Source organism: Anser anser (assembly GCF_964211835.1).
Source record: "Anser anser genome assembly, chromosome: 29".
NCBI lineage: Eukaryota > Metazoa > Chordata > Aves > Anseriformes > Anatidae > Anser > Anser anser.
The window spans coordinates 939,431-966,023 of NC_139750.1; the positions used below are offsets into that span (position 1 = coordinate 939,431).

The following is a 26,593-nucleotide window of genomic DNA, read 5'->3' on the forward strand; positions in this document are numbered from 1 at the left end:
ATGCCCAACATCAGCTCAGTGAGCAAGTTCCTCCTCCTGCCATTCGCAGACATGCGCGAGCTGCAGCTCCTGCACTTCGGGCTCTTCCTGGCCGTCTACCTGGCTGCCTTCCTGGGCAACGGCCTCATCCTCACAGCCGTAGCCTGCGACCACCGCCTCCACACCCCCATGTACTTCTTCCTCCTCAACCTCGCCCTCCTCGACCTGGGCACTATTACCACCACTGTCCCCAAAGCCATGGCCAATTCCCTCTGGGACAACAGGGCCATCTCCTATGAAGGATGTGCTGCCCAGGTCTTCTTTTTATTCTTCTTGCTTGGAGCAGAGTATTCCCTCCTCACTGTCATGGCCTACGACCGCTACATTGCCATCTGCAAACCCCTGCACTACGGGAACCTCCTGGGCAGCAGAGTTTGTGCCCAGATGGCAGCAGCTGCCTGGGGCAGTGGCTTTCTCAATGCTGTCCTGCACACAGCCAATACATTTTCCCTGCCCCTCTGCCATGGCAATGCAGTCGACCAGTTCTTCTGTGAAATCCCCCAGATCCTCAAGCTCACTTGTTCACATGCCTACCTCAGGGAAGTTGGACTACTTGTCTTTAGTCTTTCTTTAGCATTTGGTTGTTTTGTTTTCATTGTGGTGTCCTATGTGCAGATCTTCAAGGCCGTGCTGAGGATGCCCTCTGAGCAGGGCCGGCACAAAGCCTTTTCCATGTGCCTCCCTCACCTGGCCGTGGTCTCCCTCTTTGTGAGCACTGGCTTGTTTGCCTACCTGAAGCCACCGTCTATCTCCTCCCCATCCATGGACCTGCTGGTGTCCTTTCTGTACTCGGTGGTGCCTCCAGCAGTGAACCCCCTCATCTATAGCATGAGGAACCAGGAGCTGAAGAATGCAGTAAGGAAACTATTTGCATACATGCTTCTTCAGCATTGGTAATATGCCCATCATGTTAACAGTAGTAACAGGGTTTCTCACAAAATGTTAGGAAAATATTTTGAAATTGTCTTTATTATTACTTTTTCAAACATGTGATAGTATTATTTTTATTTAAAGAAGTTTCTTCTTATCCTCCTACCTGTTGATTTTTGTTTTGAACCAGTCATCTACGGTACTTTAAGATCCAATCTTCCTGTGCAAAGTCAATAAAGAAGCCGTGAGATATTCACTGGTCTCAGGGCCTGTCTCTTCCCATCTCCTCTGCAGCAGGGGGAGCAACTCCAGCGCGGAGGAGGGGCTAAGGGCCAAGACCCCAGGGGCTGCCCCTCACTACTCGATGGGGCAGTCTGCAGCTTCACTGACCTCCATTTCCTGAGCCATAGCTGGCCCCAGCCTGGGGGCTGCTGGGGAGGCCCAGAGCCGCCTTTGTCCCAGCAGCTGCGGTGCCTTGCGAGGGGCTGGGGCTGTGGTGGCTGTGCCCAGAGCCCTGCAGCAGCCTGCGATGGGCACTGCCCTGGGGCCAGCCCAGCCTGGGCTGCTGGGCTGGGCTGGGCTGGGCTGGGCTGGGGAGAGGGCAGGGAGGTGGGGAGAGGTGGGCAGGGGTTGGGCTGGGTTGGGCAGTGCCTGGCAGAGGGCAACAGCAGCATCAGGAAGCGGTGGCAGCATGCAGGGGAGGGCTCCCAACAGGGCTTGGTGCTGCAGAGCCAGGGCTGTGCAAAGGGAGCCCAGAGCTGCAGGGGCAGGGGAGGGGAGGCCGCTCTGGGCCCTTGATGGCCTGGGCAGAGCAGGAAGGGGGCCCAGGGCATTCGTCCCCTCACCGCAGCCTGTCAGGACCTGCAAGGCGGTCATGGAGTGTCCAGGGCCAGGCTCTGCACTGTGGCCACAAGTCTTGCCTGCCCTCCTCCTGCCATGCTCCGTGTGGTGGCTGCAGCAGAGGGGACCCCCAGCCAGCCCCTGCATGGGGCTCTGCAACCCACCCACTCTACAGCACCCTCCTTGCTGCTCTCTGATGCACGCCAGGACCTCCCAGTGCATGCTGGCCAGCACATCTGCTGAGGGCCCTTGCAGCCTCCTGCCCTGCATCTGCCTCTCCCCTTGTCCTCGGCCCGGGCCTTGTCTCTGTTGGCAGGAGCGCTCTTGGCATGAGCTCCCAGGCCTTCCCTGACGTCCACACAGCTGCTGCCCACTCAGGCTCCTGGCACAAATGTGTGCTCACAAGCAGCACCACCCCTTGGGCTGCTTCTCCTGGCCTCCCCCACCCACTGCCTTGACTCCTTGTCTCTGATGAGCCCCACCTTCCACACCCACATGTGCCCCTTGGCTGTCAGCTCCCTCTCCCCTGCCCCACAGGATGACAAAGATGGAGTAGGACTTATTACCGTTATGTGTGGAAGTGTTTTTGTAATCTGCATTGGTGATGGCACAAAAAGACAGTTCCTTCACCAGTGATCTACATCCTTCTTCAGGTGAATTTTCAGGATCTACATTCATCACAGGAGAAGAAATACTGATGGTCACCTGTACTTGCATTGTCATCGCTTTGTCCATCATGGTGTACTCCCTCATCTTCCAGGTACTTCCACCCATCTTGAATAAACAATCCCTGTTGAATGTCCCCTTTCCATCTGCCTGTCTGGACCTATGCACTTCCCATGGTTCTCCTGGTTTGCCCTCACCTTACCCTTTGATCTTTCAGACTGCTCTCACTGACCCAGTTGCTGCTTTGAGCTTCATTGAGTTCAAGCTTGCCCATCTATTAGCAGTTGGCTTAATTGTTTCTGTAGCAAGCTCCTCGTCATTTGTCATTGAATTAGGATCATATGGAATAATACATATCTTAATACTTATAATTTCCTATCAATCAGTATAAAATGCTTAATTTACAGTCATCCTTTGGGGAAGGTAAACCTCACTGAAGACATACAAGATGAGGAGCTTGCTTTGCTGTTTGGAAAATTGCTGCATGTTTTCCTGCTGTTTGTTTAAAAATAAGGAAAAACCCCTCTGTGCCTGTGTGCAGCCAGGTCTCTAAGAAAAGCAGGGGGAAGCTGGTGCAAAGGGGCTGTAACATCCAGCTGCAGACTTCAGTGCAGAAGTCTGGTGTAAGGAAAAGTGATGCAAGTGCCAGGTGGCCATGAGAGAAATGTCAGGGTTGGGGTGGTGAGGAGCAAGGTTGTCCATGCACTGTCAGACAACAAGAGTCTGCTTGTCCTCCCTATGGATGTCTCCATAGGAGAAGCCCTGGATTAATATCAATTGAAGAAAGATGCTCAAAACTGAAATGCAACAAAATCCACGCTTTAAAATGAGAAAAGATTTTTATTAGGTGCTTTTTGAAATCTTCCTCCTTAACTACACCATGAAAGCTCTCCAATTAGCTGTCCAAGTCTTGAAGACTTGAATAAAACTATGGAAGACATATGGTTCCTTAGGTGTTTCTGCATTTTAATGAATTCCATGGTGGATTTTGATGCTCTGTCTCTGAACCTCAGGTACTGAGAGGAGAATGATGCAATTGTTTGAGAAAGTAAAGTCAGAAGGAAAAGTTGAAGTGACTTGGAGTATTAATGGGCCCCACCGAGGGCCGTTACCAAGAGATTCTCCTCAGGGACTTGTTAGGGCAGATAATTGGTGGCCATGATTACAGATAGGCAAAGCACTGTGCTGAGAAAACTCTGGCTTTGTTGTGGTGAAGTAAAAGGGCCAGGTCCTGACTCCAGCCACTGGGAGGGAAGATCCTGCACCTCCACGTCTGGCTCAGGGCTCTTGCTGGGGGTCTGTGGGATGTGGTGGGCAGTGTGATGCCGCAAGAAGAACAATGACATGACACCTCCCTGCCTCTGCACAGGGTCTCAAGAAAGCAATGAGCCCCCTTGCAATGACTATATCTCATCTCCTCAGAAGCTCTATCCAAGGGGACAAAAATGTCAGGGCTGTTGGGGCCTTCCCTTCTTGCCAGCACCCACCTCTTTGTCCTCTCCAGGCTTCCCTATGCTGCCCCACACCTTGCCCTATTTCCTTGAAGGCTGCAGACACCCATCTCTGTTCACCACCTTGCTCTCATCCCGGCATTTCCGTGGTTTCACCGATGTCTTGTCAACCCTCACCAGCTGTTCCTTGAAACACAAAGCCATGGTCTGATCACAGACATTCTTTGGGTGACCTCTGGCACCACAGCACAACCCTTTGAGGGACATTTCTTCCTCTTCATGACCAGTGCCAACCTTCCAAGGTGCACTTTGTGGCAATTTTTTTCTCTCCTGCTCTTTCCTACTACCAAAGAAAGCTCCATCAGGGTGGAAACCACTCCTGAAGGAGGCATCCCAACCCATCAGCCTTCTAGTGGCCTGTCAGCCAACCAGACAGAAGTTACCTCACCAGCATCTTCCAAGCCATGGTCCTGCTGCTGGCCTTGCAGCTTCTTGTGTAGACACAACCAAGCCTTGTGCCAGCTGCTGTCCACTCATGTACTCAAGCAGAAGGGACAGGACAACCCATATTCAGGCCTTCTTTCTGTCTGGGTCCTCCTGGGCATGTAGGCAGAGGGGATCCCACAGTCAGCATGCCAACCAGGTGCCTTCTGCTGGCCTTGCAGGACCACTGGCAGATGTCAGCTGAAAAGTACAGATCCTAGGTAGAAGCGTGACCTGTCAGCTACTTCAGACAGAAGTGACCTCACAGTCCCTTTCTGTGACACGTTGCTGCTGCTGCCCTATCAACTGCAGAGAGAGAAGTGACCTCACAGTCACTGCCACAGTCACATTCTTCCTGTTGGGGCAGGAGATCCTGAGGCAGAGCTGAGCTCATCAGAGCATTCCCACCCATCTCCTCCTTGTGGCCTACAAGCTGCTCAGATCCATGGCCCTTTGCATTCACCTTTGAATGCACCACAATCTCACGATTCCTGCCCTGCCCCAATGGAACAAGAACCTAAAGTTAAGGGTTAGGAAAAGGGTTAAAGGTGAGAATGTTAATGCACAGGAAGACAGGCTTTGGATTTTAGTTGTTTTTAATTACGTTGTTTAGTTGTGTTTTAGTTGGTTTTTTTTTAGTTGTTTATGTATGGCGTTAGGGACTACGGCGAACCTTTCTGGGTGAGACATTAAGCAGATGTTTAGCAGGAGGGTTTGGTGTTCTGCTTGGGGTGTCAGGTCTGTGGTTAGGGTATGGGCAAGCTCTTTGGTTGAGGGTTTTGTTCAGGTCTGCAAGAAGACTAGGGTTAAATAGAGCATTTTAATGCTAGTGTTAAGGGCAGGGATCAGGGTGAGCAAGAGAGTAAAGGTAACGGAGAGGGGTTATGGACTAATTTTGTCTTCAAGGGATATTGTGGTCAAAAGTTAGAGCAGTGGATTCCTGTCAGGGTGTGGAGTGGCGTTTAGATTTAGGTATTAAAGTAACAGGTTAAAATAGGGCAAGGGCTTCACATGGCTGCTTTAAGTCAGCTTTGTGGTGGGATCAACATTACCTGAATATTCTTACCTCTCCAAAATTGTAAGCTTCTGCTCTCCAAGCTCCTCTTTCCTCCCCCAAATCTCACATATCTCCTGGCCAGGCTCCTCCTTTTTCCCCATATCACTCATCTTCTTAGGGGCAGCTTTCTGATGGCTTTCATGAACTCAGAGTATCTGTCTCACCTCTGTAGGCTCCTCTGTTCCTGAGAAAGAAGCAGCTCCTAAGCCAGCATGGAGAAGGACACAAAGGCTGTCGGAGCACCCTGCACAATGTGCCCAGCAGCTCTGCAACACCACAAAAGTGCACTTCCTGCCTACATGTTTTGGTTCCAGAATGGCTCCTATGGACCCAGGGTAACTTTTTCCATGACCTCATGACGGCTTTGTGTTTCCCCAGGCATCTGGGAGGCAGTGGCCCCCTCTGTGTCGAAAACTGAAACAAGCCCTGAAGGATGAATGAGGCAAAAGCTGAAACCTCTGACATGACAACACCTCTTCAAGACCTCTTCCTCAATGGGGCCTACCAGGTCCTTAGGGAGAGAGGATCTCACAAACTATGTGCAAAGCAGGTGCATCTGCTGGCCTGTCATGGCCTCCTTTAGGCTCACAAATCCCAGCCAGGATTCAAGGGATGACCTGTCAGCTACTTCAGAAAGAGGTCAACTCACAGGCTGTTTAACAGCCATTCGCTTCCTACTGGACTTAGAGCTTACTGAGGCACCACTGCCCTCGTAATACGATGCCTACAAAACACCCCCTTCTTGGGCCAGAGTCTGCCCAGGTAGAAGTGAGCTGGTTGTGATCCTTCAAGCCCATGGCACTGCTGCTGGACTCACAGCCTCTCCGACACACAGCAGAAAGTTCCATGCCAGTCCTGTGAGGTGTTAGGGCAGGAGGGACGTTGCAGGCAATGTTCCAGCCCCGTGCCTGTTTGTGGCCTCTCACCTCCTTGTGCACAGTGAAGATCACGCTCACGTCCAGAAGCCATGTGCCTGAAGCTGGCCTAGAAGACACTCAGGGGAAGCGCCTTCCCAGCTCCAGCCCCAGCTCCAGCCCCAGCTGGCGGTGCTGCTCTGCAGAGCGAGGGGGCTGTGGTGCCCGGGGCACAGGGGCACTCTGCAGGGCCGTGCTGGGCAGGCTGGGAGGCAGACCCAGCTCATGGGGTCACTGCCATTGCCCCACGGCTGCAAGGAATCACTCGCCAGACTCCTTTTTTGGGGCTGCTGCATGCCCCGGGGCTGCAGAGTTCTCCTCTGCCTGCTCTCACCAGATTGAGCACTTGAGCTCTGGTCAGTCCACCTTGGACCGGCTCACACTCTGCAGTTGTCTCCCAGGCTCATATTGCCCCTGCAGATCACCTGGGCTCTCCTGGAAGTTCCTGGCTCCCTCCAGGGAAAAAAAAAAAAAAATAAAAATAAAAGAAACTCATCTGCCATCAGCACCATCATGTTCTGTGGAGCCCGAGTGTCTAGGAATTAGAAATATTCATCAGCTGCATGGCCACTAGCAATTAACAGGGATCTTGTGAACCAGCCCCAGGTCCCTAAACTCCATGCTGGGACTCTGCTCTCACCACACTGAGCCCATCTGGAAAGCAGCAAAGCACACAGCCTCTTTGGAGTCTCTTCCTTGGTCTTGTTCTTGACAGCAACTTTGCAGGAAGGCCTCAGCCTTCAGGCAGTGCCCGGAGGAGATCCCCTCTTAGGAGGGAAGTGCTGCAGCAAGTGGAGGCCAGCTGTGCCACTGCCGTGCCCACTGCCTGTCCCTGCCTGCAGTCCCAGCACAGCCCCACAGCAGCACTGGCACCAAGCTACAGGAGCAGCCGGGCCTGACCCCACCAGCAGGGCTCAGCAGGAGAAGGTGGCAGTGGCAAGAGAGCAGCTCTGCAGGCACCAAGCGCTGCTGCTCCCTGGCCATGCTGCTGGGATGGGGCTCTTTTCCTCAGCACCCCTGCACATGGGCACTGCCCCTGCAGATCCAGACCAGGTCTCAGAGGAAGGATGTCAGACAAAGAAGGCAATGCAGGCTCCTTTCTTTTGTTTATATTCACAGAGAGCCTGGCTCGTTGTGTGCAGAGTCTTGTGTGCAGAGCTAAGCAGACACCCATGGGTGAGTTTAAATCTAGCCCTTGGTCTCTGAGCGGTCACAGTGCAACAATGAGCCATTCCCTGAACCAAAACAGGAACAGATCCTTGTGGGGAGCAATTCTTTGGGCCTATTCTTGACACTGGTTAGGGAAGGAAATCCCAGCCTTCGGTCAGTACACTCTGGTGATTCCGTTTTATTACGGAGATGTTATGCAGGAGTCTTCACTGAGTCTTCACAGTGCTAGACGCACATTTATACAGCCTCCATATGGGACAGAAGAGGTTCATTAATTCACAGGGGGGGAGGAAGGGAATCCAAACACTTATGTACAAATGCAAGGAGCACAAACACTCATAATGACAAGAACAACTGGAACAACAACAACAACAACAACAACAACAAAAAGGAATTCTAACAATAATGAGAACAACCAAAACACAAGCCTGGAAGGTGTTGTACTGGGATTCATTATTGGAGAGTGAAGGGATCTTTATGAGTACTGAAAAACATCCATGAAATCTGTTTCCTAACTGCATCCTTGAGCTCCTGGTTCCTCATGCTGTAGATGAGGGGGTTCACTGCTGGAGGCACCACCGAGTACAGAACTGCCAGCAAAAGGTCGAGGGATGGGGAAGAGATGGAGGGGGGCTTCAGGTAGGCAAATGTGGCAGTACTAAGAAACAGGGAGACCACAACCAGGTGAGGGAGGCACATGGAAAAGGCTTTGTGCCGTCCCTGTTCCAAGGGGATCTTCAACACGGCCCTGAAGATCTGCACATAAGACAGCACAAGGAAAACAAAACACCCCCCAAAAAAACAGGCACAAACCACAAGAAGCCCAACTTCTCTGAGGTAGGCATCTGAGCAGGAGAGCTTGAGGATCTGGGGAATTTCACAGAAGAACTGGTCCAGGGCATTGCCTTGGCAGAGGGGGAGGGAAAAGGTATTGGCAGTGTGCAGCATAGCATAGAGAAAAGTACTGCCCCAGACAGCTGCTATCATGTTGACACAAGTTCTGCTGTCCATTATTGTCCCATAGTGCAGGGGTTTGCAGATGGCAACGTAGCGGTCATAGGCCATGATGATGAGAAGATAAAACTCTGCTGCGACAAAGACAACAAAGAAAAAGAACTGGGTAGCACAGCCTGTATAGGAAATGGTCGTAGTGCCCGACAGGGAGTTGGCCATGGCTTTGGGGACAGTGGTGGAGATGGAGCCCAGGTCTAGGAGGGCGAGGTTGAAGAGGAAGAAGTACATGGGGGTGTGGAGGCGGTGGTCACAGGCTACGGCTGTGAGGATGAGGCCGTTGCCCAGGAGGGCAGCCAGGTAGATGCCCAGAAAGAGCCCGAAGTGCAGGAGCTGCAGCTCGTGTGTGTCTGCGAATGGCAGGAGGAGGAACTCTGTGGGGAAGCTGCTGTTGGACATTTGCTGCCTCAGGGCATAGTTGCCTGTCAATGGAGGAAAAGGCAAAGGCATGTTAGGGAGACTTCTCTGAACAAAATTCACGCCTTCTCTCAGAGAATTCACCCTTCCCTGAGCTGTATGAACCCGCTCATTATCCTACCCTCCCAACTGAGTGACACCATGCCCGACAGTTTAAAATGAATCTTGGGCCCTTTGTTCCCAAGAAGACACCCTCAGGGCAGGGCCCAGCATTCCTTGTCAGAAGAGAAGTTTATACTCTCCTGCACCCCAGACAAAGAGAGCAGGAGAATCACACACAGCTGGAGACATATGAAAGAATACCACAATGCTCCAACGCACTGACACAGAGAAAGGAAGGCAGGCATGCAGGGAAGCCTTAACCTTACCAAGCCTGCATGCCACCTATGGAAGTGACTCTGCAGGGAAGGCACTCTTAGCCTCAGCGTCGTTTATCACACTGCAGGACACAGGCTCCTCTCCTCCTCTGGAGGTCCAGCTGAGGAGGAAGTGGCTCATGCCTTAAAGCCCCTGAGGGCAGAGGCTGTGCTGGGTGGCAGAGGAGAGCAGGGGGTTGCTGTAGAGAAGGTGCCTGCACTGCAGGCCTGGCAGGGAGTGCCTGAATCCCCCCTCCCTTGGTGTTTCGGGCAGCAGCTCCCTCTCCCTCCCTGCCCAGGTCTCTGCTGCCTGGAGCTGTCCCTGCTGGCAGCTGCTTCCCTGTCCCCACATCTCCTCCCTGCCATTGCTCACAGACCCTATCCCACCTGATGTGTGCTCAGCTTTGTTCTGCAGACATCTCCTGTTCCAGATAATTGCCCAGGGACATCTCCTCATGCAGATATACAGCAGCTCTGACCTGTCCTGAGAGCCCTTCAGGGGAGGAAAGTGAAAGTAGAGACCCCAGAAAGTGCCTTCCCTACTAGTAGTACAGGCATTTCTCTTCCATTTCAAGAATCTCCCCCAGAGATTCCCTGGGGGTGCTGTGGAGCTGCAACCACCCTGACCCAGGCGTCAGCCTCTGGGCACCAGCAGTGTCCTGCCCTGTTCTTGTTGGGGGGCTCCTTCCACCTGCAGCTTCTCCCCGCATCTCCCTGGGAAGCTCCCCGGGCAGGTAGGGTGCTGAGCCTGGCAGGCGGCAGAGGCCCTGCCCTGTCACACAGCCCCTGGGGCACAGCAGGGACCCTGCTCTGCACCACAGCCCTGGCCACTCCTGCCTGCACCCCAGCTGCACATCCTGCAGCCGACCCCATGAGGAGGAGCCCTCATGTCCTGTCCCTCTGACAGCTTTGGCAGGTAATTTTGTATCCAGGGAACATCCCTCTCCTCTAAACTAGGGAAGCCAGCACAGACCCTGTAACATGTCCTACTGGCCGTGGGAAGTGGCAGCTGTAGGAAAACCCTCTAGGATACTGCACCTGCCTGCCCTCACACAGACACTTACCCTGTTCAGGGCTGGGAAGATTTCTCCTGCAGTGAGCTCTCAGCATCCCCCCTCCACACTGCCTTTAACATCTCCCTCCCTTCTCTCAGCCGCCCTTGTCCCCTGCACGCAGTGCCCCCAGCCCTGCTGCGCTGTGCAGAGGAGCTGCTCGTGGGCAGAGCTGTCTCTCTGCAGCGCTGCCCGCTTGCCAGGAGCTCCCCTTGGGCCCAGGAGCCCGTCCCAGCTCAGCAGCACAGGGAGCTCTTGACAAGTCCCTGGGCTTCCAGGGGAATCGGCTTTGAATCAAACTGATGCAATCACTGTTCTTCCTTCTTTCCACTCAGGAGAGACACCTATTTCCAGTGCTATCTATTCTCCTAGTTCAAAGGAAGAGTTCGTTATGAGAATCATCTTTTCCTGTCCTTTTATTAGTTAGGACACCCACAGATTGACACACAGCTGTATTCCATTTCTTTCAAGCACTTGTTAATATTCAGGAGAAGCAATCTTCTTCACAGCAAATGAAATCCCTCTGTCTACACCGACTACACAACCAATTGTTGGCCAGCATGCTCATGGAACCATAGAATCTTTGGGGTTGGAAGGGATCTTAAGTTCTAGTTCCAGTCACTGTGAAATGGGCAGAGTCACCTCCCTCTAGAACAGTTTGCTCAAGGTCCCATCCAACCTGACCTTGGACACTACCAGGGATGAGGCATCCACCACTTCTCTGGGCAACCTGTTTCAGGACCTCACCACCCAATACGTGAAGAATTTCTTCTTTAGACCTGATCTAAATCTACTCTCTTCTAGCTTAAAAGCACTGCCCCTTGTCCTATCACTACACTCCCTGATACAGTCTCTCCACATCTTGCTCCTATGTCTCTCCCCCTGTTCTGTTAAGAATGGGGAGGGAGAGAGCGGCTGTGTGGTTCTTGGCTACCTCCTGGGGATAAAGCACAACACAGCCAGGGACACAAACCTGACTGACAAGTGCTAAAGGAGGCAGTGAGGGAGCCAGACCTGGTCAGTCACACTGACTGGTGGGAGCATGGGAGAGAGAGAAAATGTTTCTTCCAGCAAGGTTATCTGACCAGGAACCTTGTCAGCTGGGAAACCAAGGGAAAGGGGGGAATACTGGTAACAGGGGATGTCCTATGAGGAGAGGCTGAGGACACTTTGGGTTGTCTAGTCTGGAGAAAAGAAGGCTGAGGGGCGACCTCATTGCTCTCAGCCACTGTCTTAGGAGGGCAAGTGGAGAGAGAGGTGATGATCTTTTCTCCCTGCTAACTGATCACAGAACGTGTGGGAATGGCATGTAGATACACTAGGGGATATTCAGAGTGGACAGCAGGAAACATTTTCTGTACTGTGAGGGTGGTCGAACACTGGAACAGGCTTCCTTGAGACCTGGTTCTTGTTCCAGGCTTGTCAGTGTTCAAGAAGCATTTGGACATTGCCCTCATTAATATGCTGTAACTTGTGTTTAGCCCTCAAGAGGTCAGGCAGTTGGACTAGATGATTTTTGAAGGTCCCTTCCAAATGAACTCTTCTCTTCTCTTCTCTTCTCTTCTCTTCTCTTCTCTTCTCTTCTCTTCTCTTCTCTTCTCTTCTCTTCTCTTCTCTTCTCTTCTCTTCTCTTCTCTTCTCTTCTCTTCTCTTCTCTTCTCTTCTCTTCTCTTCTCTTCTCTTCTCTTCTCTTCTCTTCTCTTCTCTTCTCTCTCTTCTCTTCTCTTCTCTTCTCTTCTCTTCTCTTCTCTTCTCTTCTCTTCTCTTCTCTTCTCTTCTCTTCTCTTCTCTTCTCTTCTCTTCTCTTCTCTTCTCTTCTCTTCTCTTCTCTTCTCTTCTCTTCTCTTCTCTTCTCTTCTCTCTTCTCTCTTCTCTCTTCTCTCTCTCTCTTCTTCTCTCTTTTCTCTTTTCTCTTTTCTCTTTTCTCTTTTCTCTTTTCGCTTCGCTTCCTACACACATGGGCAGGTCCCATTTAAGTACTGGAAGGCTACAATAATTTCTCATGGAGTCTTGTCTTCTCGATACTAAGCAATCCCAACTCTCTCAGCCACTCTTCACAGGAGGTGTGCTTATTGTGCATGGCATGCTTTTGGTAGTGGGGTGGTAGGCTGCACAGGGTGCTGGATGGTGAGGAATATCAATTTGATCACTTTGGGTCAGCTCTTCTAGCTGTGTCCCATCACAATGTCTTGCACACTCTCAACCCACATGTCACGGGGGGCAGTATGAGAAATAGAAACCTTTGATGCTGTGCTTACATGGTTCAGCACTAAGTGAACATCTAATATCTAATCTAAAACTACCCTCTTTTAGTTTTATAGCCATTGCCCCTTGTCCTGTCACCAAATTCCCTGATAAAGTGTCCCTCCCCAGCTTTCCTGCAGGCCCCCTTTAGGTACTGAAAGGTTGCTGTAAGGTCTCCCCAGGGCCTTCTCCTTTCCATCTTGACAAACCCCAATTCTCCCAGCCTCTCTTCATAACAGACCTGCTCCAGCCCTCTGAATGATTTTGTGGCCATGCTCTGGACCTGCTCTACTAAGTTGATGTGTCTCTTATGCTGAGCTGAGACAGAAATTAAATGATAGGTATTTATTAAGCTTTAGAATAAACACTAAAAAATTCTGTATTTTTCTTTTATTCATGGTGTGAGGAATATTGGGTCATATTGCAACTTCCTTTGCAACTAATGGTTACACTTGATGAAACACAGTTTTCCTACAAATGGCTAAACTTCTGTTCGCCAATGGCAAATAGTGAATAATGAGTTCTTTTTATTTTATTTTATTTTATATTTTATTTTATTTTATTTTATTTTATTTTATTTTATTTTATTTTATTTTATTTTATTTTATTTTATTTTATTTTATTTTATTTTATTTTATTTTATTTTATTTTATTTTATTTTATTTTATTTTATTTTATTTTACTTTGCATGTGTGCACAGCTCTTGCTTTACTTACTAAACTGTCTTTATCTCAGCCCACAAGGTTTCTCACTTTTAGACCCACTGGGTGGGAGGACCAAGCTAGCTGCTGTGTGGTGCTTAGCTACTTCCAGGTTAATCCACAACAAAACCTTACTGAATTCAGGGTAGATCTATAACCACAGCTCTGCCCTCATCTGCCAGGCCAGTCATTTCATCATGGACATTTCATGCCCAAAGTGATTAGATGTGGCTTCCCCTACCTGAAGATGTCCCAACTGCTCCGGATGATTTTCTTGTCATTCCAGAGCCTGGAAAAGGGTTCCAGAAGGAGCTGCTCCATCGCCTTCCCAGGGATGAAGTGGAGCCTGAACACCCCGTACTTCCCTGGGCCCTCATCCTTGCCCTTCTTGCAGCTAGGAGGGACATTTGCTTTCCTCCAGTCTTGGGGCACTTCTGCTGGTCACCAAGATTGATCCCAGATAACCAAGAGTGACCTTGCAAGATCATCAGCCAGCTCCCTCTGCTCTCATGGGTGAATCCCATCAGGTCCCATAGCCATGTGTATCCCATTTGTTCTAGTATGCCCTGACCTGACCCACTCCCACCAAGTGTACATCTTCCTTGCCCCTGACTTTCCCCAGTTCTCTATGACCTGGGATTCCAAAAGGACAGTCTTGACAGTAGGGACTGATGTGAAGAAGGAATCCAACACTTCAGCCTTTTCCCTGTCCTGTGTCAACAGATCCTGGGCCTCATCCAGCAGTGGGTCCACATATTCCCAAACCTCCCTTTTGCCATCTATGTATTTCTAGAAGCTCTTCTTACTGCCTTGGACATCCTTGGCCAAATTCCATTGGAGTCGGGCATTAGCTTTCCGGAATTCTTCCCTACATGCTCAGACAAGGCCTCTGTAATCCTCTTAGGTTATCTGTTCTTGTTTCAACTGTCTCTATGCTTCTTTTCTGTGTTGGAGTTTTGCCAGGATATCCTGGTTCATCCATGCAGGCCCCTTGCCATTTTTGCCTGATTTCATCTTTCCTGGGATAGACGGCTCTTGATGTTGGAGGAGGTGATCCTGGAATATTAACGACCTTTCTTGGACCGCTCTTCTCTCCAGGGCCTTATCCCACAGGACTCTTCCAAGTAGATATTGAAGAGGCCAAAGACTGCTCTCCCAAAGACCAGAGTTGTGAGCTTGCTATTTGTCAGCTATGCTGCCCTCCTGCAGGATCAACTCCACCGTGGTCACTGCAGGGAATATTGTTGACTCATCCAGAGCTTACCATGAAGCACAGCCCCCAGATCCCTTTCTGCAGAGTTATGCTCCATCCACTTGTCCCTCAATCTATATGTACATCCAGGAATACATGGTCTGATGTGCAGAATCTGACACTAGTTCTTGTTGAATTTGATATTGTAGGTGACTGACCAATGTTCCAGTCTATCAAGACATCTCTGTAAGGCCCCTCTACCCTCAAGGAAATTGATAGAGCCTCCTAATTTAGTGAATGTAGGGCAGTCCACTCATGTGCCTAAGCTCCCAAACACCTTTTAGAAAGTACTGTCTCTAAATTACCTCTTCTCCATTAATTTTCTCCCACTTTTGGGGAGGAGAGTGAGATGTTATAGGGGAGGTTTATATTATTTAGCTAACTGCCAAGGGACAGCTCCCAGGTTAGTGACAAGGCACAAAGGGAGGCAACATTTTTAGGCAGTATACACTGACAAAACTCTAATACATATATTCTCAGTCTCTAAAGTCCTAACTTTAAGGATTACTGCTAACTCAGACATCCTCTGGCACCTCAAATCATAGAATCATAGAATCATAGAATATCCTGAGTTGGAAGGGACCCTTAAGGATCATCAAGTCCAACTCTTGATACCGCACAGGTCTACCCAAAAGTTCAGACCATGTGACTAAGTGCACAGTCCAATCTCTTCTTAAATTCAGACAGGCTCGGTGCAGTGACCACTTCCCTGGGGAGCCTGTTCCAGTGTGCGACCATCCTCTCTGTGAAGAACCCCCTCCTGATGTCGAGCCTAAATTTCCCCTGCCTCAGCTTAACCCCGTTCCCGCGGGTCCTGTCACTGGTGTTAATGGAGAAAAGGTCTCCTGCCTCTCGACACCCCCTTACGAGGAAGTTGTAGACTGTGATGAGGTCTCCCCTCAGCCTCCTCTTCTCCAGGCTGAACAGGCCCAGTGACCTCAGCCGTTCCTCGTACGTCTTCCCCTCCAGGCCTTTCACCATCTTCGTAGCCCTCCTCTGTACACTCCCCAACAGTTTCATGTCCTTTTTATACTGTGGTGCCCAGAACTGCACACAGTACTCGAGGTGAGGCCGCACCAGCGCAGAGTAGAGCGGGACAATCACCTCCCTTGACCTACTAGCGATGCCGTGCTTGATGCACCCCAGGACATGGTTGGCCCTCCTGGCCGCCAGGGTACACTGCTGGCTCATATTCAACTTGCTGTCTACCACGACCCCCAGATCCCTCTCTTCTAGGCTGCTCTCTAGCGTCTCATCGCCCAGTCTGTACGTGCAGCCAGGGTTTCCCCGTCCCAGGTGCAGGACCCGGCACTTGCTCTTATTGAACTTCATGCGGTTGGTGATCGCCCAGCTCTCCAACCTATCCAGATCCCTCTGCAAGGCCTTTCCACCCTCATTCGAGTCCACAACTCCTCCAAGTTTGGTGTCATCAGCAAACTTGCTCAAAATACCTTCTATTCCTACATCCAGATCGTTTATAAAAATATTGAAAAGTACCGGCCCTAAAATGGAGCCTTGAGGGACCCCACTGGTGACCGCCCGCCAGCCTGACGCAGCCCCATTTACCATAACCCTTTGGGCCCTGCCCGTTAGCCAATTGCTCACCCATCGTATGATGTTTTTATTTAGCTGTATGGTGGACATTTTGTCCAGTAGGATCCTATGGGAAACCGTGTCAAAAGCCTTGCTGAAGTCCAAAAAAATCACATCAGCTGGTTTCCCTTGGTCCATCATACGGGTGATCTTATCATAAAAGGAAATCAGGTTAGTTAGGCAGGACCTGCCCTTCACAAACCCATGCTGGCTGGGACCAATGACTGCTTTGTCCCCCAGGTGAGCCTCAATAAGTTCGAGAACCATCTTCTCCATGATTTTACCAGGCACTGACGTGAGACTGACAGGCCTGTAATTGCTAGGGTCTTCTTTCTGACCCTTCTTGTAAATCGGCACAACATTTGCCAGCTTCCAGTCTACCGGGACCTCTCCAAATTCCCAGGATCGTTGAAAAATAATTGAGAGAGGTTCCGCGATGACGTCCGCCAGCTCTTTCAGCACCCGGGGATGAATCCCATCCGGACCCATGGACTTGTAGGGATCCAGGTGGAGTAGCAAATCCCGCACACGTTCAGGGTCAGTTGGGAGTTTGTCATCCCCACCGTCCCAGTCCTCTAGCTCAGGGCACCCTGGGTCCCGAAGCCCATCATCGGCATTGAAGACAGAGGCGAAGAAGGCGTTAAGCGTCTCTGCTTTGCCTATGTCATTGTCTGTGAGGAGACCTTCCCTATCAAGGAGCGGCCCTATGTATTCTTTAGTTCTCCTTTTTCCATTCACATATCTGAAAAAGCCCTTTTTATTTTCTCTCACAGACACAGCCAGCTTCAACTCAAGGTGTGCTTTGGCCACACGAATTTTCTGCCTACAAACACGAACGGCATCCCTGTATTCTTTCCATGACACCTGGCCCTCCTTCCAGTAGCGAAACACTCTCTGTTTCCGCCTAATCTCCATTAGAATGTTCCTGGTCAGCCACGCCGGCCTCCTGCCCCGCCTGCCTGACTTGCGATATTTAGGAATTGCTTGATCTTGTGCTTCTAGGAGGCATCGTTTAAAGAATGACCAGCACTGGTGGACATCGAGGCCTTCAAGAGCAGTTTCCCAGGGGACCTTGCTGACTAGTTCCCTGAGCAGCCTGAAGTCCGCTTTCCCCATATCTAGGGATGAGGTTTTGGTGGCACTTTTCTTTCTGTCACCGTAAATTTTGAACTCAACCACTTCATGGTCGCTTTGACCAAGGCGGCCACCAATCACCACATCTCCCACCAGACCCTCTCTGTTTTCTAGCAACAGGTCGAGGAGGGCACCTTTCCTAGTTGGCTCCGTTAGCACCTGCACCAAGAAGTTATCATCTAGGTGCTTCATGAACCTCCTGGACTTGCTCGTGTCAGCCGTGTGGCACTCCCAGTTAACGTCTGGCAAGTTGAAGTCCCCCATAAGGACAAGGGGAGTTAATCTCGAGGCCTCTCTTAGTTCTGTAAAGAATAATTTATCGGCGCTATCGTCCTGGCCAGGCGGTCTGTAATAGACTCCCACAACGACATCCCCTTTATTCGTTCGTCCCTTGATCCTTACCCAGAGGCTCTCAACTTTGCCATCTCCGACCTGAAGTTCCACACAGTCCAGCCCCTGCTTCACATACATCGCCACCCCACCACCTCGCCTACCCTGCCTGTCCCTCCTGAAGAGCCTGTAACCATCTATCGCAACACCCCAGTCACAGGACTCATCCCACCAGGTTTCGCTTATGCCGATGATATCGTAGTTGCGGGTGTCAATGTCAAATGGTGTTTGCATTTGAAAAACTCACTGCTCTTCTCTATCTCTTGTAATTACTGAGGGAGCTTAGCCTAGAGTATTTTGTACATATCTGAACAGAGGTGAGAGAAATCCCAAACTGTGTGGGTTTGTGGCTGATAAGGAAGGTTCTGGGCCCTATTTCAGGCCAGGACATCAAACTCAGAATGAGATGCATCAATTGACTCACTGTGATCACTTCCCTCAACTTGGGAAAATATGATCCCTGTGAGTCACAGTCTGGGTGCCCTGCCTTTAAATTGGAAGAGGACAAGGTGATTCTTTGATGAAACTTCTCCCAGTATGAGAAATGACACTGCTGGAAGTAAGTGTTGCTCCTCAGCTGTGGGAGGGAACTTCAGGGATTGCTTCAGTCTGTTTCAAAGTTGGTTCCCCTGGAGGCCCAGGGACATCTCAAGGGACACAAGAGAGGGCAGAGACAGCGAGGCCTTGGTCTGAAGCTGTGCTGCTGAGCTGGGCCAGGCTTCTGGGCCCAAGGGGAGCTCCTGGCAAGCGGGCAGTGCTGCAGAGAGACAGCACAGCGCAGCAGGGCTGGGAGCACTGCCTGCGGGGGACAAGGGCGGCTGAGAGAAGGGAGGGAGATGTTAAAGGCAGTGTGGAGGGGGGATGCTGAGAGCTCAGTGTTGGAGAAATCTTCACAGCTCTAACATGGTAAGTGTCTGTGCGAGGGCAGGAAATGCAGTATCCTAGAGGGTTCTTCTACAGCTGCCACTTCCCATGGCTGGTAGGACATGTCACAGGGGCTGCCCTGGCTTCTTTAGTGTGGAAGACAAAGATGTTCCCTCGATCAATGATTAGCTGCCAAACCTGTCAGAGGGACAGGACATGAGGATTTCTTCTTGCATTTCTGGCTTCAGGCTGTGCATCCGGGGTGCAGGCAGGGGTGGCCAGGGCTGTGGTGCAGAGCAGGGTCCCTGCTGTGCCCGAGGGGCTGTGTGCTGGGACAGAGCCTCTGCTGCCTGCTAGGCTCAGCACTCAGCCTCAGCACTCAGTCTGCCTGGGGAGCTGCCCAGGGCGCTGCAGAGAGAAGCTGAGGTTGGAAGGAAAGGAAGGAGCTGTGACAGAGGAGGGCAGGGTCCTGCTGCTGCCCAGAGGCTGCTCCGTAGATCAGGCTGCTCACTGTTCTACAGCACCCCCACTGCATGTCCGGGGCAGATTCTTCACAAGGAAGACCAACATCTGCTGTACCTGAAGGGAAGGCACTCTCTGGGGTTTCGGCTTTCACTTTCCTGCTTTAAAGAGTAGCTAGGGGGTTGGTAATGGAATTGTCAGGTTTAAATGAATGACTGAAGATCAGAGAACATTACACTGAAAGGTCTGTCGGTCTTTGAGGAAACTCACAGTTTTGCTCCACACCCTTTCACCTTGAGAGAGCACCAAAACCACCGTCATTGTTTCTTGAAAGATAGTTGGATGTTCTGCTCAGGATCTGCAAATAGGGAGATACCTCTGACCAGTGTGCACGTGAGATCCATCCCTGGTGCTCTTTACCAGATGCTGTAAAGTAGGACTGACTTCTGATCTCACAGAGAATCTGCCTGGTCCCTGAGGCACCCTTAGAAAGAAAAAACAGACCTCACAGGGAAGAGGCAGTTGCTGAGGAGGGTTGTGTGAAACGTGTTAGAGGTTTTGCTCACATAAGTCTACCTAACTTGTGTCTGTCTTTTCCTCCATGGACAGCCAAGCATGCCCAGAGGAAGCAAGTGTCCAACAGCAGCTTTCCCAACGAGTTCCTCCTCCTGCCATTTGCAGACACATGCGAGCTGCAGCTCCTGCACTTCGGGCTCTTCCTGGGCATCTACCTGGCTGCCCTCCTGGGCAACGGCCTCATCCTCACAGCCGTAGCCTGCGACCACCGCCTCCACACCCCCATGTACTTCTTCCTCCTCAACCTCGCCCTCCTCGACCTGGGCACTATTACCACCACTGTCCCCAAAGCCATGGCCAACTCCCTCTGGGACACCAGGGCCATTTCCTTTGCGGGTTGTGCTACCCAGATCTTTATGTATGCTCTCTTTGTCGCAGCAGAGTTTTCTCTCCTCACCATCATGGCCTATGACCGCTACATTGCCATCTGCAAACCCCTGCACTATGGGACAATAATGGACAGCAGAACTTGTGTCAACATGGCAGCAGCTGTCTGGGGCAGTACTTTTCTCTATGCTGTGCTGCACACTGCCAATACCTTTTCCCTTCCCCTCTGCCAAGGCAATGCCCTGGACCAGTTCTTCTGTGAAATTCCCCAGATCCTCAAGCTCTCCTGCTCAGATGCCTACCTCAGAGAAGTTGGGCTCCTTGTGATTAGTGTCTGTTTAGTATTTGGGTGTTTTGTTTTCGTTCTGTTCTCCTATGTGCAGATCTTCAGGGCAGTGCTGAGGATCCCCTCACAGCAGGGACGGCACAAAGCCTTTTCCACATGCGTCCCTCACCTGGCTGTGGTCTCCCTGTTCATCAGCACTGGCACATTTGCCTACCTGAAACCCTCCTCCATGTCCTCCTCATCCCTGAATCTTTTGCTTGCAGTTCTGTACTCGGTGGTGCCTCCAGCAGTGAACCCCCTCATCTACAGCATGAGGAACAAGGAGCTCAAGGATGCAGTGTGGAAACTGATGATGGGATGTTTTTCAGAGGCATTGAACTTCCTGTTTTCTTCTGCATATCACTCATAATGTAACTTGTTACTAGCCCTGATGTTCTATTTTTAATTTAATTTTAATTTTAATTTTAATTTTAATTTTAATTTTAATTTTAATTTTAATTTTAATTTTATTTTTTATTTTATTTTTTATTTTATTTTTATTTTGTTTTTATTTGTTATTCCTTTGCTGTAGTTGTGATAGTGTTTTCCACAAAGATATGACATTATTCATTCCCTTCTACAGGCAAATAAGAGCTCTGCTGTACCAGGTAACACAGCAGGCATAGAGAAAGGAGTCTGGTGAATTATTTGCTATTCCTCTAGTGAAATTAGTGGATCTAGTGAATCACCCCAAAAGGCTTTGGAAATGGTGTGGACTCTATGATCCATATGATCCATAGATTCTGTGATTCTTCAGAATCCCTTCCAACTCGGGATATTCCATGTGTGGAGAGTAGTTAGACTTGTTTGTGTCACTGATGAGCACCAACACTGGGCAAAGGGGAGTTGAACAGCTTGTTCCTACTTTCTCTTATATAAACTTAAAGATGGTGAGCCCCAAGCTTGGTGTGAGAGGTGGCTGAAGGAGGGAGTGTTCTAGCGGCAGGACAACCCTGTTTGGTAACAAAACAAAACACTGACAGCTATAGTGCCCAGAGTGAAAGCTTTTGCACGATTATTTGTAAAATTAATGTTGATGTTAACACCTCTGAATATGATAATGAGCTCAATGAAGTACGTGATAAACATGTGACTATAGTAGTCAACTCTGCACCCAAATCATGCTAAATGTCACTTTGGGGGAAGGGGGGGGGAGTGTAACAGATAACAGTAGGATATGAAAGACTGTTAGCGTTAGGAACATAAGTTAGAGATAGGGAAAATAAAAGGAAGAGTGAGGAAAAAGAAGGGGGGATGGGAGGAAGAAGAACCTGGGGACCCAGAAGAGGAAGCAAACCAGGAAGGAAGCAGACCAGAAATCCAAGGTGGCAGAGGACAGTGACAGGCAAGCCTTCTTGGTAAGCTCTGCACCCTCAGCTTTTGGTGAGGAATACCAGGGACAGCAGGGTCTGCCCCACAAGGGGCTGAGTTGAGTGAAAGACATCTCAAGTGTTTCTATACATACACACACAGCACGAGAGATAAGCATTTCAGCTCCCTGAAACGCTTGTATACTAATGCGCCTACTATGGGAAACAAACAGGAAGAACTGGAGATCTGCATGCGGTCACAAGGCTATGATCTCACTGCAATCAGAGAGACATGGTGGGATAGCTTGCATGACTGGAATGCTGTCATGGAAGGCTACGTGCTTTTTAGAAAAGACCAGCCAGGAAGGCGAGGTGGTGGAGTTGCTCTTTATGTGAGAGAGCAACTGGAATACGTGGAGCTCTGCCTAGGGGTGAATGAAGAGCGAGTTGAGAGCCAACAAGGAGAGTTGTGCTGCTGGACCTTGGACTGACGAATGAGGAAAGACTAGTTGGAGATGTGAAGGTCAGAGGCAGCCCTGACTGCAGTGACCATGATATGCCAGAATTCAGGATCTTGCAAGAAGGAAGCAGGGTATAAAGTAGGATTGCGACCCTGGGTTTCATGAGAGCAAACTTTGGCCTCTTCAGGTATCTACTTGGAAGAATTCCATGGGTTAGTGCCCTGGATGGAAGGGCATTCCAAGACAGCTGGTCAGTATTCAAACATCACTACCTCCAAGGTCAAGCTGGGTGCCTCCCCATGAGCAAGAAGGCAAGCAAAGGGGGCAGGAGACCTGCATGGATGAGCAGGGAGCTCCTGGTGAAGCTCAGACAGAAGAAGGAAGTTTACAGTATGTGGAAAAAGGGACAGGTCACTTGGGAGGAAGATAGGGATGCTGTCAGAGTATGCAGGAATGTGACAAGGAAGGCCAAGGCCCATTTAGAATTAGATCTGGCAAGGAATGTCAAGGTCAACAAGAAGGGCTTCTTCAAATACATCAGTTGAAAACGGAAGACTTGAAAATGTCAGCCCGCTGCTGAATGGGGTGGGTGCCCTGTTGACAAACGATACGGAGAAGGCAGAGTTACTAAATGCCTTTTTTGCTTCAGTATTTACTGCTCAGATCAGCCCTCAGGAATCGCAGATCCTGGAGACAAGAGAGGAAGTCTGCAGAAAAGAGGACTTTCCCTTGGTTGAAGAAGATCAGGTCAGAGGTCAGCTAAGCAAACTTGACATCCACAAATCCATGGGCCCCGAAGGAATGCACCCACTGGTGCTGAGGGAGCTGGCCGATGTTATTGCTAGACCACTCTCCAACATCTTTGAAAGGTTTTGGAGAACAGAAGAGGTGTCTGAGGACTGGAGGAGAGCCAATATCATGCCAGTCTTCAGAAAGGGTAAGGAGGACTCTGGCAACTGCAGCCAGCCTCACTGACATCCCTGGAAAGGTGGTGGAGCAGTTCATGCTAGAGGTCATCTCCAAGCATGTGGAGGAGAAGACGGTGATCAGAAATAGTCAGCATGGATTCACCAAGGGGAAGTCATGTTTGAGCAGTCTGATATCCTTCTATGATGAGATGACTAGCTGGGTAGATGAGGGGAGAGCAGTGGATGTTTTCTATCTTGACTTCAGCAAGGCTCTTGACACCGTCTCCCATAACATCCTCATTAACAAGCTCAGGAAGTGCAGCCTAGATGAGTGGACGGTGATGTGGACTGACAATTGGCTGGACGACAGAGCTCAGAGAGTTGTGCTTAGTGGTGCAGAATCTAGTTGGCGGCCTGTAGCCAGTGGTGTCCCCCAGCAGTCAGTACTGGGTCCAGTCTTGTTCAACTCATTCATCAGCAACTTGGACGATGGAACGGAGGGCACCCTCCGCAAGTTTGCTGATGACACAAAGCAGGGAGGAGTGGCTGATACCCCAGAGGGCTGTGCTGCCATTCAGAGGGACCTCAACAGTCTGGAGGGTTGGGCCGAGAGGAATCCCATGAAGTTCAACAAGGGCAAGTGCAGGGTCCTGCAAATAGGTATGAAAAACCCCATGAACCAGTACAGGCTGGGGGGGTGTCCTGCTGGAGTGCAGCTCTGCAGAGAGGGACCTGGGAGTCCTGGTGGACAGCAGGCTGCCCATGAGTCAGCAATGTGCCCTTGTGGCCAAGAAGGGCAATGGTATCTTGGGCTGCATTCAGAAGAGTGTTGCCAGCAGGTCAAGGGAAGTGATCCTCTTCCTCTGCTCAGCCCTGCTGAGGTCCCACCTGGAGTATTGTGTCCAGTTCTGGGCTCCCCAGTACAAGAGGGATGTAGAGCTACTGGAGCAAGTTCAGAGGAGGGCTACAAAGATGATGAGGGGCCTGGAGCACCTCTCGCACGAGGACAGGCTGAGAGAACTGGGCCTGTTTATCCTGGAAAAGAGAAGACTGCGGGGAGACCTCATTAATGTATATATAAATACCTGAGGGGAGGCCGTCAAGAGGATGAAGCTGGTCTCCTTACAGTTGTGCTCAATGGCCTCAGAAGAGCTTGTGTGGGAGGCAGTCAGTAGCAGCGCCCCCCACCAGCTGCCTCTGCCTTCCCAGCCTGACCAGCACGGCCCTACAGAGTGCCCCCACAGCCCCGCTAACCACAGCCTCCTCGCTCTGCAGAGCAGCACCGCCAGCTCGGGGGCTGTGGGCAACATGGTCAGTAGGGGCTGCAGGAATGGCTGCTCAGGCCAGCCCAGACGTGCTGGACTGGGGCAAGGCTGTGTGGGACATGGGGTGTGCTGGAAGCAGAGCAGGGTGCTGTGTATGTGCAGTGGTGCTGCCTGAGGAGCCCAGGGCCAGCAGTGTTTTGGTGTGCAGTGCTGGGGAGCGGGGCTCGCCTTGGTGGTTGCTGGCTTCCCTGGTGAGTAGCATACAGGGGGGTCTCCTGCAGATGGCAGCAGCAGCAGGGACACTGCCACTGACCTCCACTTCTCCATTTGCTGCTTTGGGGCCAGCCCAGCCTGGGCTGCATTGCTGGGCTGGGCTGGGCTGGACTGGGCTGGGCTGGGCTGGGGAGACGGCAAGGAGGTGTGGAGAGCTGGGGAGGGTCTGGGCTGGGCTGGCCTCCTGGGAGAGGCAGGGAGGACCAACAGAGTGGACACTGCCACTATTTCCACGTGCCTCCCTCACCTGGCCGTGATCTCCCTGTTTGTGAGCACTGGCTTGCCTACCTACCTGAAGCTCCCCTCGTACTCCACCTCATCCAAGGACCTGCTAGTGGCAGTTGTGTACTCGGTGGTGCCTCCAGCAGTGAACCCCCTCATCTACAGCACGAGGAACCAGGAGCCTAAGGATGCAGTGAGGAAACTCTTTGGATACATGCTTCAAGCAAGTATTTGCACACATTCTTCTTCAACATAAGTCATGTGCCAATAATCCTATCAGGACACTGATAATTTCTGAAATAAACTGTTAGGACAATCTTCTTTAATTTTATTCCTTTCTTAATATTGTCTAAAGCTTGTGAATTTGACTTAATGTTATTCTTGGTGTCCGATATGTAATGTTTTTTTTTAGTTTTGACCCAATCCTCTAATGTACTTATAGAACTGGGCTTCTCATGCAGATAATGCCAATAAAGAAGAGAGTAGAAATTTACTGGTCTCATGTCCCATCTCCTCCCATCTCTTCTGCAGCTGGGGGAGCAGCCCCAACATGCACGAGGAGCTCAGGACCAAGAGCCCAGCTGCCACATAGAGGAGCAGCCCCGGTGGCCCTCAGGGCTGCCCCTCACTGCCCGCTGGGCTCTGCCTCTCTGCTGCCTTCGGGTCGGGGCTGCTGCTTCCCTGGAGCCATGGCCATGGCCAGCAGCAGGACGTGGCCTTTTCACTGCTGCTCTCTTTTGGCTTCCACTTTGTTCTCTTGTTCCCTTGCATTTCTCTTAGCCCTCAGATCACGTGTGCCTTGGTGACAGTCCTGATGTCTCTACAGTGGCATCTCTGCCACATCTCTGCACTCATCTTCCAAAGATAGTGTCAGAAATACAACCAAGGACACCTTCCCTGGACAGGCCTCTTGCTTTTCTGGGCTTCACCATGGATCAGAGTCCCATAGTGATCACTGAAGGACTGTGGGATGCCTTCTTGGTTGTACATAGCCTAGCAAATAGTAGCTGGCCTTTCACTGGCCTGGGAGTGTCCCACTGGTGCTGGGCCTGATGGCAAATCGCATCCTGGAGAGGAATCTGGAGCTGCTCTGTGCCTGGGGCAGGCCTCTTGTGCTGGCCTGGGGAGCGGGGCTGGCCCTGAGAGGCACATAGACTCTGTGCTGGAGATCTCCCAGGCAAGAAACCAGGGCTCCTCCAGCTTCACGGACCTCCATTTCCTGAGCCATGGCTGGCCCCAGCCCGGGGGCTGCTGGGGAGGCCCAGAGCCGCCTTTGTCCCAGCAGCTGTGGTGCCTTGCGAGGGGCTGGGGCTGTAGTGGCCATGCCCAGAGCCCTGCCAGCAGCCTGCGGTGGGCACTGCCCTGGGGCCAGCTCAGCCTGGGCTGCTGGGCTGGGCTGGGCTGTGTTGGGGAGAGGGCAGGGAGGTGGGGAGAGGTGGGCAGGGGTTGGGCTGGGTTGGGCAGTGCCTGGCAGAGAGCAACAGCAGCTTCAAGGAGTGGTGGGAGTATGCAGGGGAGGGCTCCCAACAGGGCTTGGTGCTGTAGAGCCAGGGCTGGTGAAGGGAGCGCAGAGCTGCAGGGGCAGGGGAGAGGAGGCCGCTCTGGGCCCTTGATGGCCTGGGCAGAACAGGAAGGGGGCCCAGGGCATTCGTCCCCTCACCGCAGCCTGTCAGGACCTGCAAGGCGGTCATGGAGCGTCCAGGGCCAGGCTCTGCACTGTGGCCACGAGCCCTGCCTGCCCTTCTCCTGCCATGCTCCGTGCGGTGGCTGCAGCAGAGGGGACCCCCAGCCAGCCCCTGCATGGGGCTCTGCCAACCACCTCACCCCAGCCCTCTCCAGCGCCCTTCTTGCTGCTCTCTGATGCATGCCAGGACCTCCCAGTGCGTGCTGGTCAGCACATTTGCTGAGGCCCAGTGCGGCTGCTGCAGGGGCAAGGAGGTCAGCAGTGCCTTTGCAGCCC

At 51.4% G+C, this 26,593-nt stretch overlaps 3 protein-coding genes across 3 annotated transcripts; 2 read left to right on the plus strand and 1 right to left on the minus strand.

Annotated features, from left to right (window-relative positions):
- On the plus strand, positions 1-936 carry LOC310887737 (olfactory receptor 14J1-like; the record flags this gene model as incomplete). The annotated part of the gene is made up of 1 exon (XM_083813910.1): positions 1-936. The coding sequence occupies one exon, from the start codon at positions 1-3 to the stop codon at positions 934-936; it is 936 nt and encodes a 311-aa protein (XP_083670036.1).
- A 6,469-nt stretch (positions 937-7,405) lies between these two features.
- LOC310887827 (olfactory receptor 14C36-like) lies at positions 7,406-9,039 on the minus strand. Its single transcript, XM_083814005.1, has one exon. It carries the CDS (start codon positions 8,949-8,951, stop codon positions 7,944-7,946), a length of 1,008 nt encoding a protein of 335 aa, XP_083670131.1. The 5' UTR covers positions 8,952-9,039; the 3' UTR covers positions 7,406-7,943.
- Positions 9,040-19,637: 10,598 nt separating this feature from the next.
- On the plus strand, positions 19,638-20,564 carry LOC310887738 (olfactory receptor 14A16-like; the record flags this gene model as incomplete). Its single annotated transcript, XM_083813911.1, has 1 exon — positions 19,638-20,564. The coding sequence occupies exon 1, from the start codon at positions 19,767-19,769 to the stop codon at positions 20,562-20,564; it is 798 nt and encodes a 265-aa protein (XP_083670037.1). The 5' UTR covers positions 19,638-19,766.
- Positions 20,565-26,593: the final 6,029 nt, after the last annotated feature.

What these genes read in the sequence shown, in the direction of transcription:
- LOC310887827 (XM_083814005.1), bottom strand. Translation starts at nt 8,951, where the DNA reads ATGCCTTTGCCTTTTCCTCCATTGACAGGCAACTATGCCCTGAGGCAG.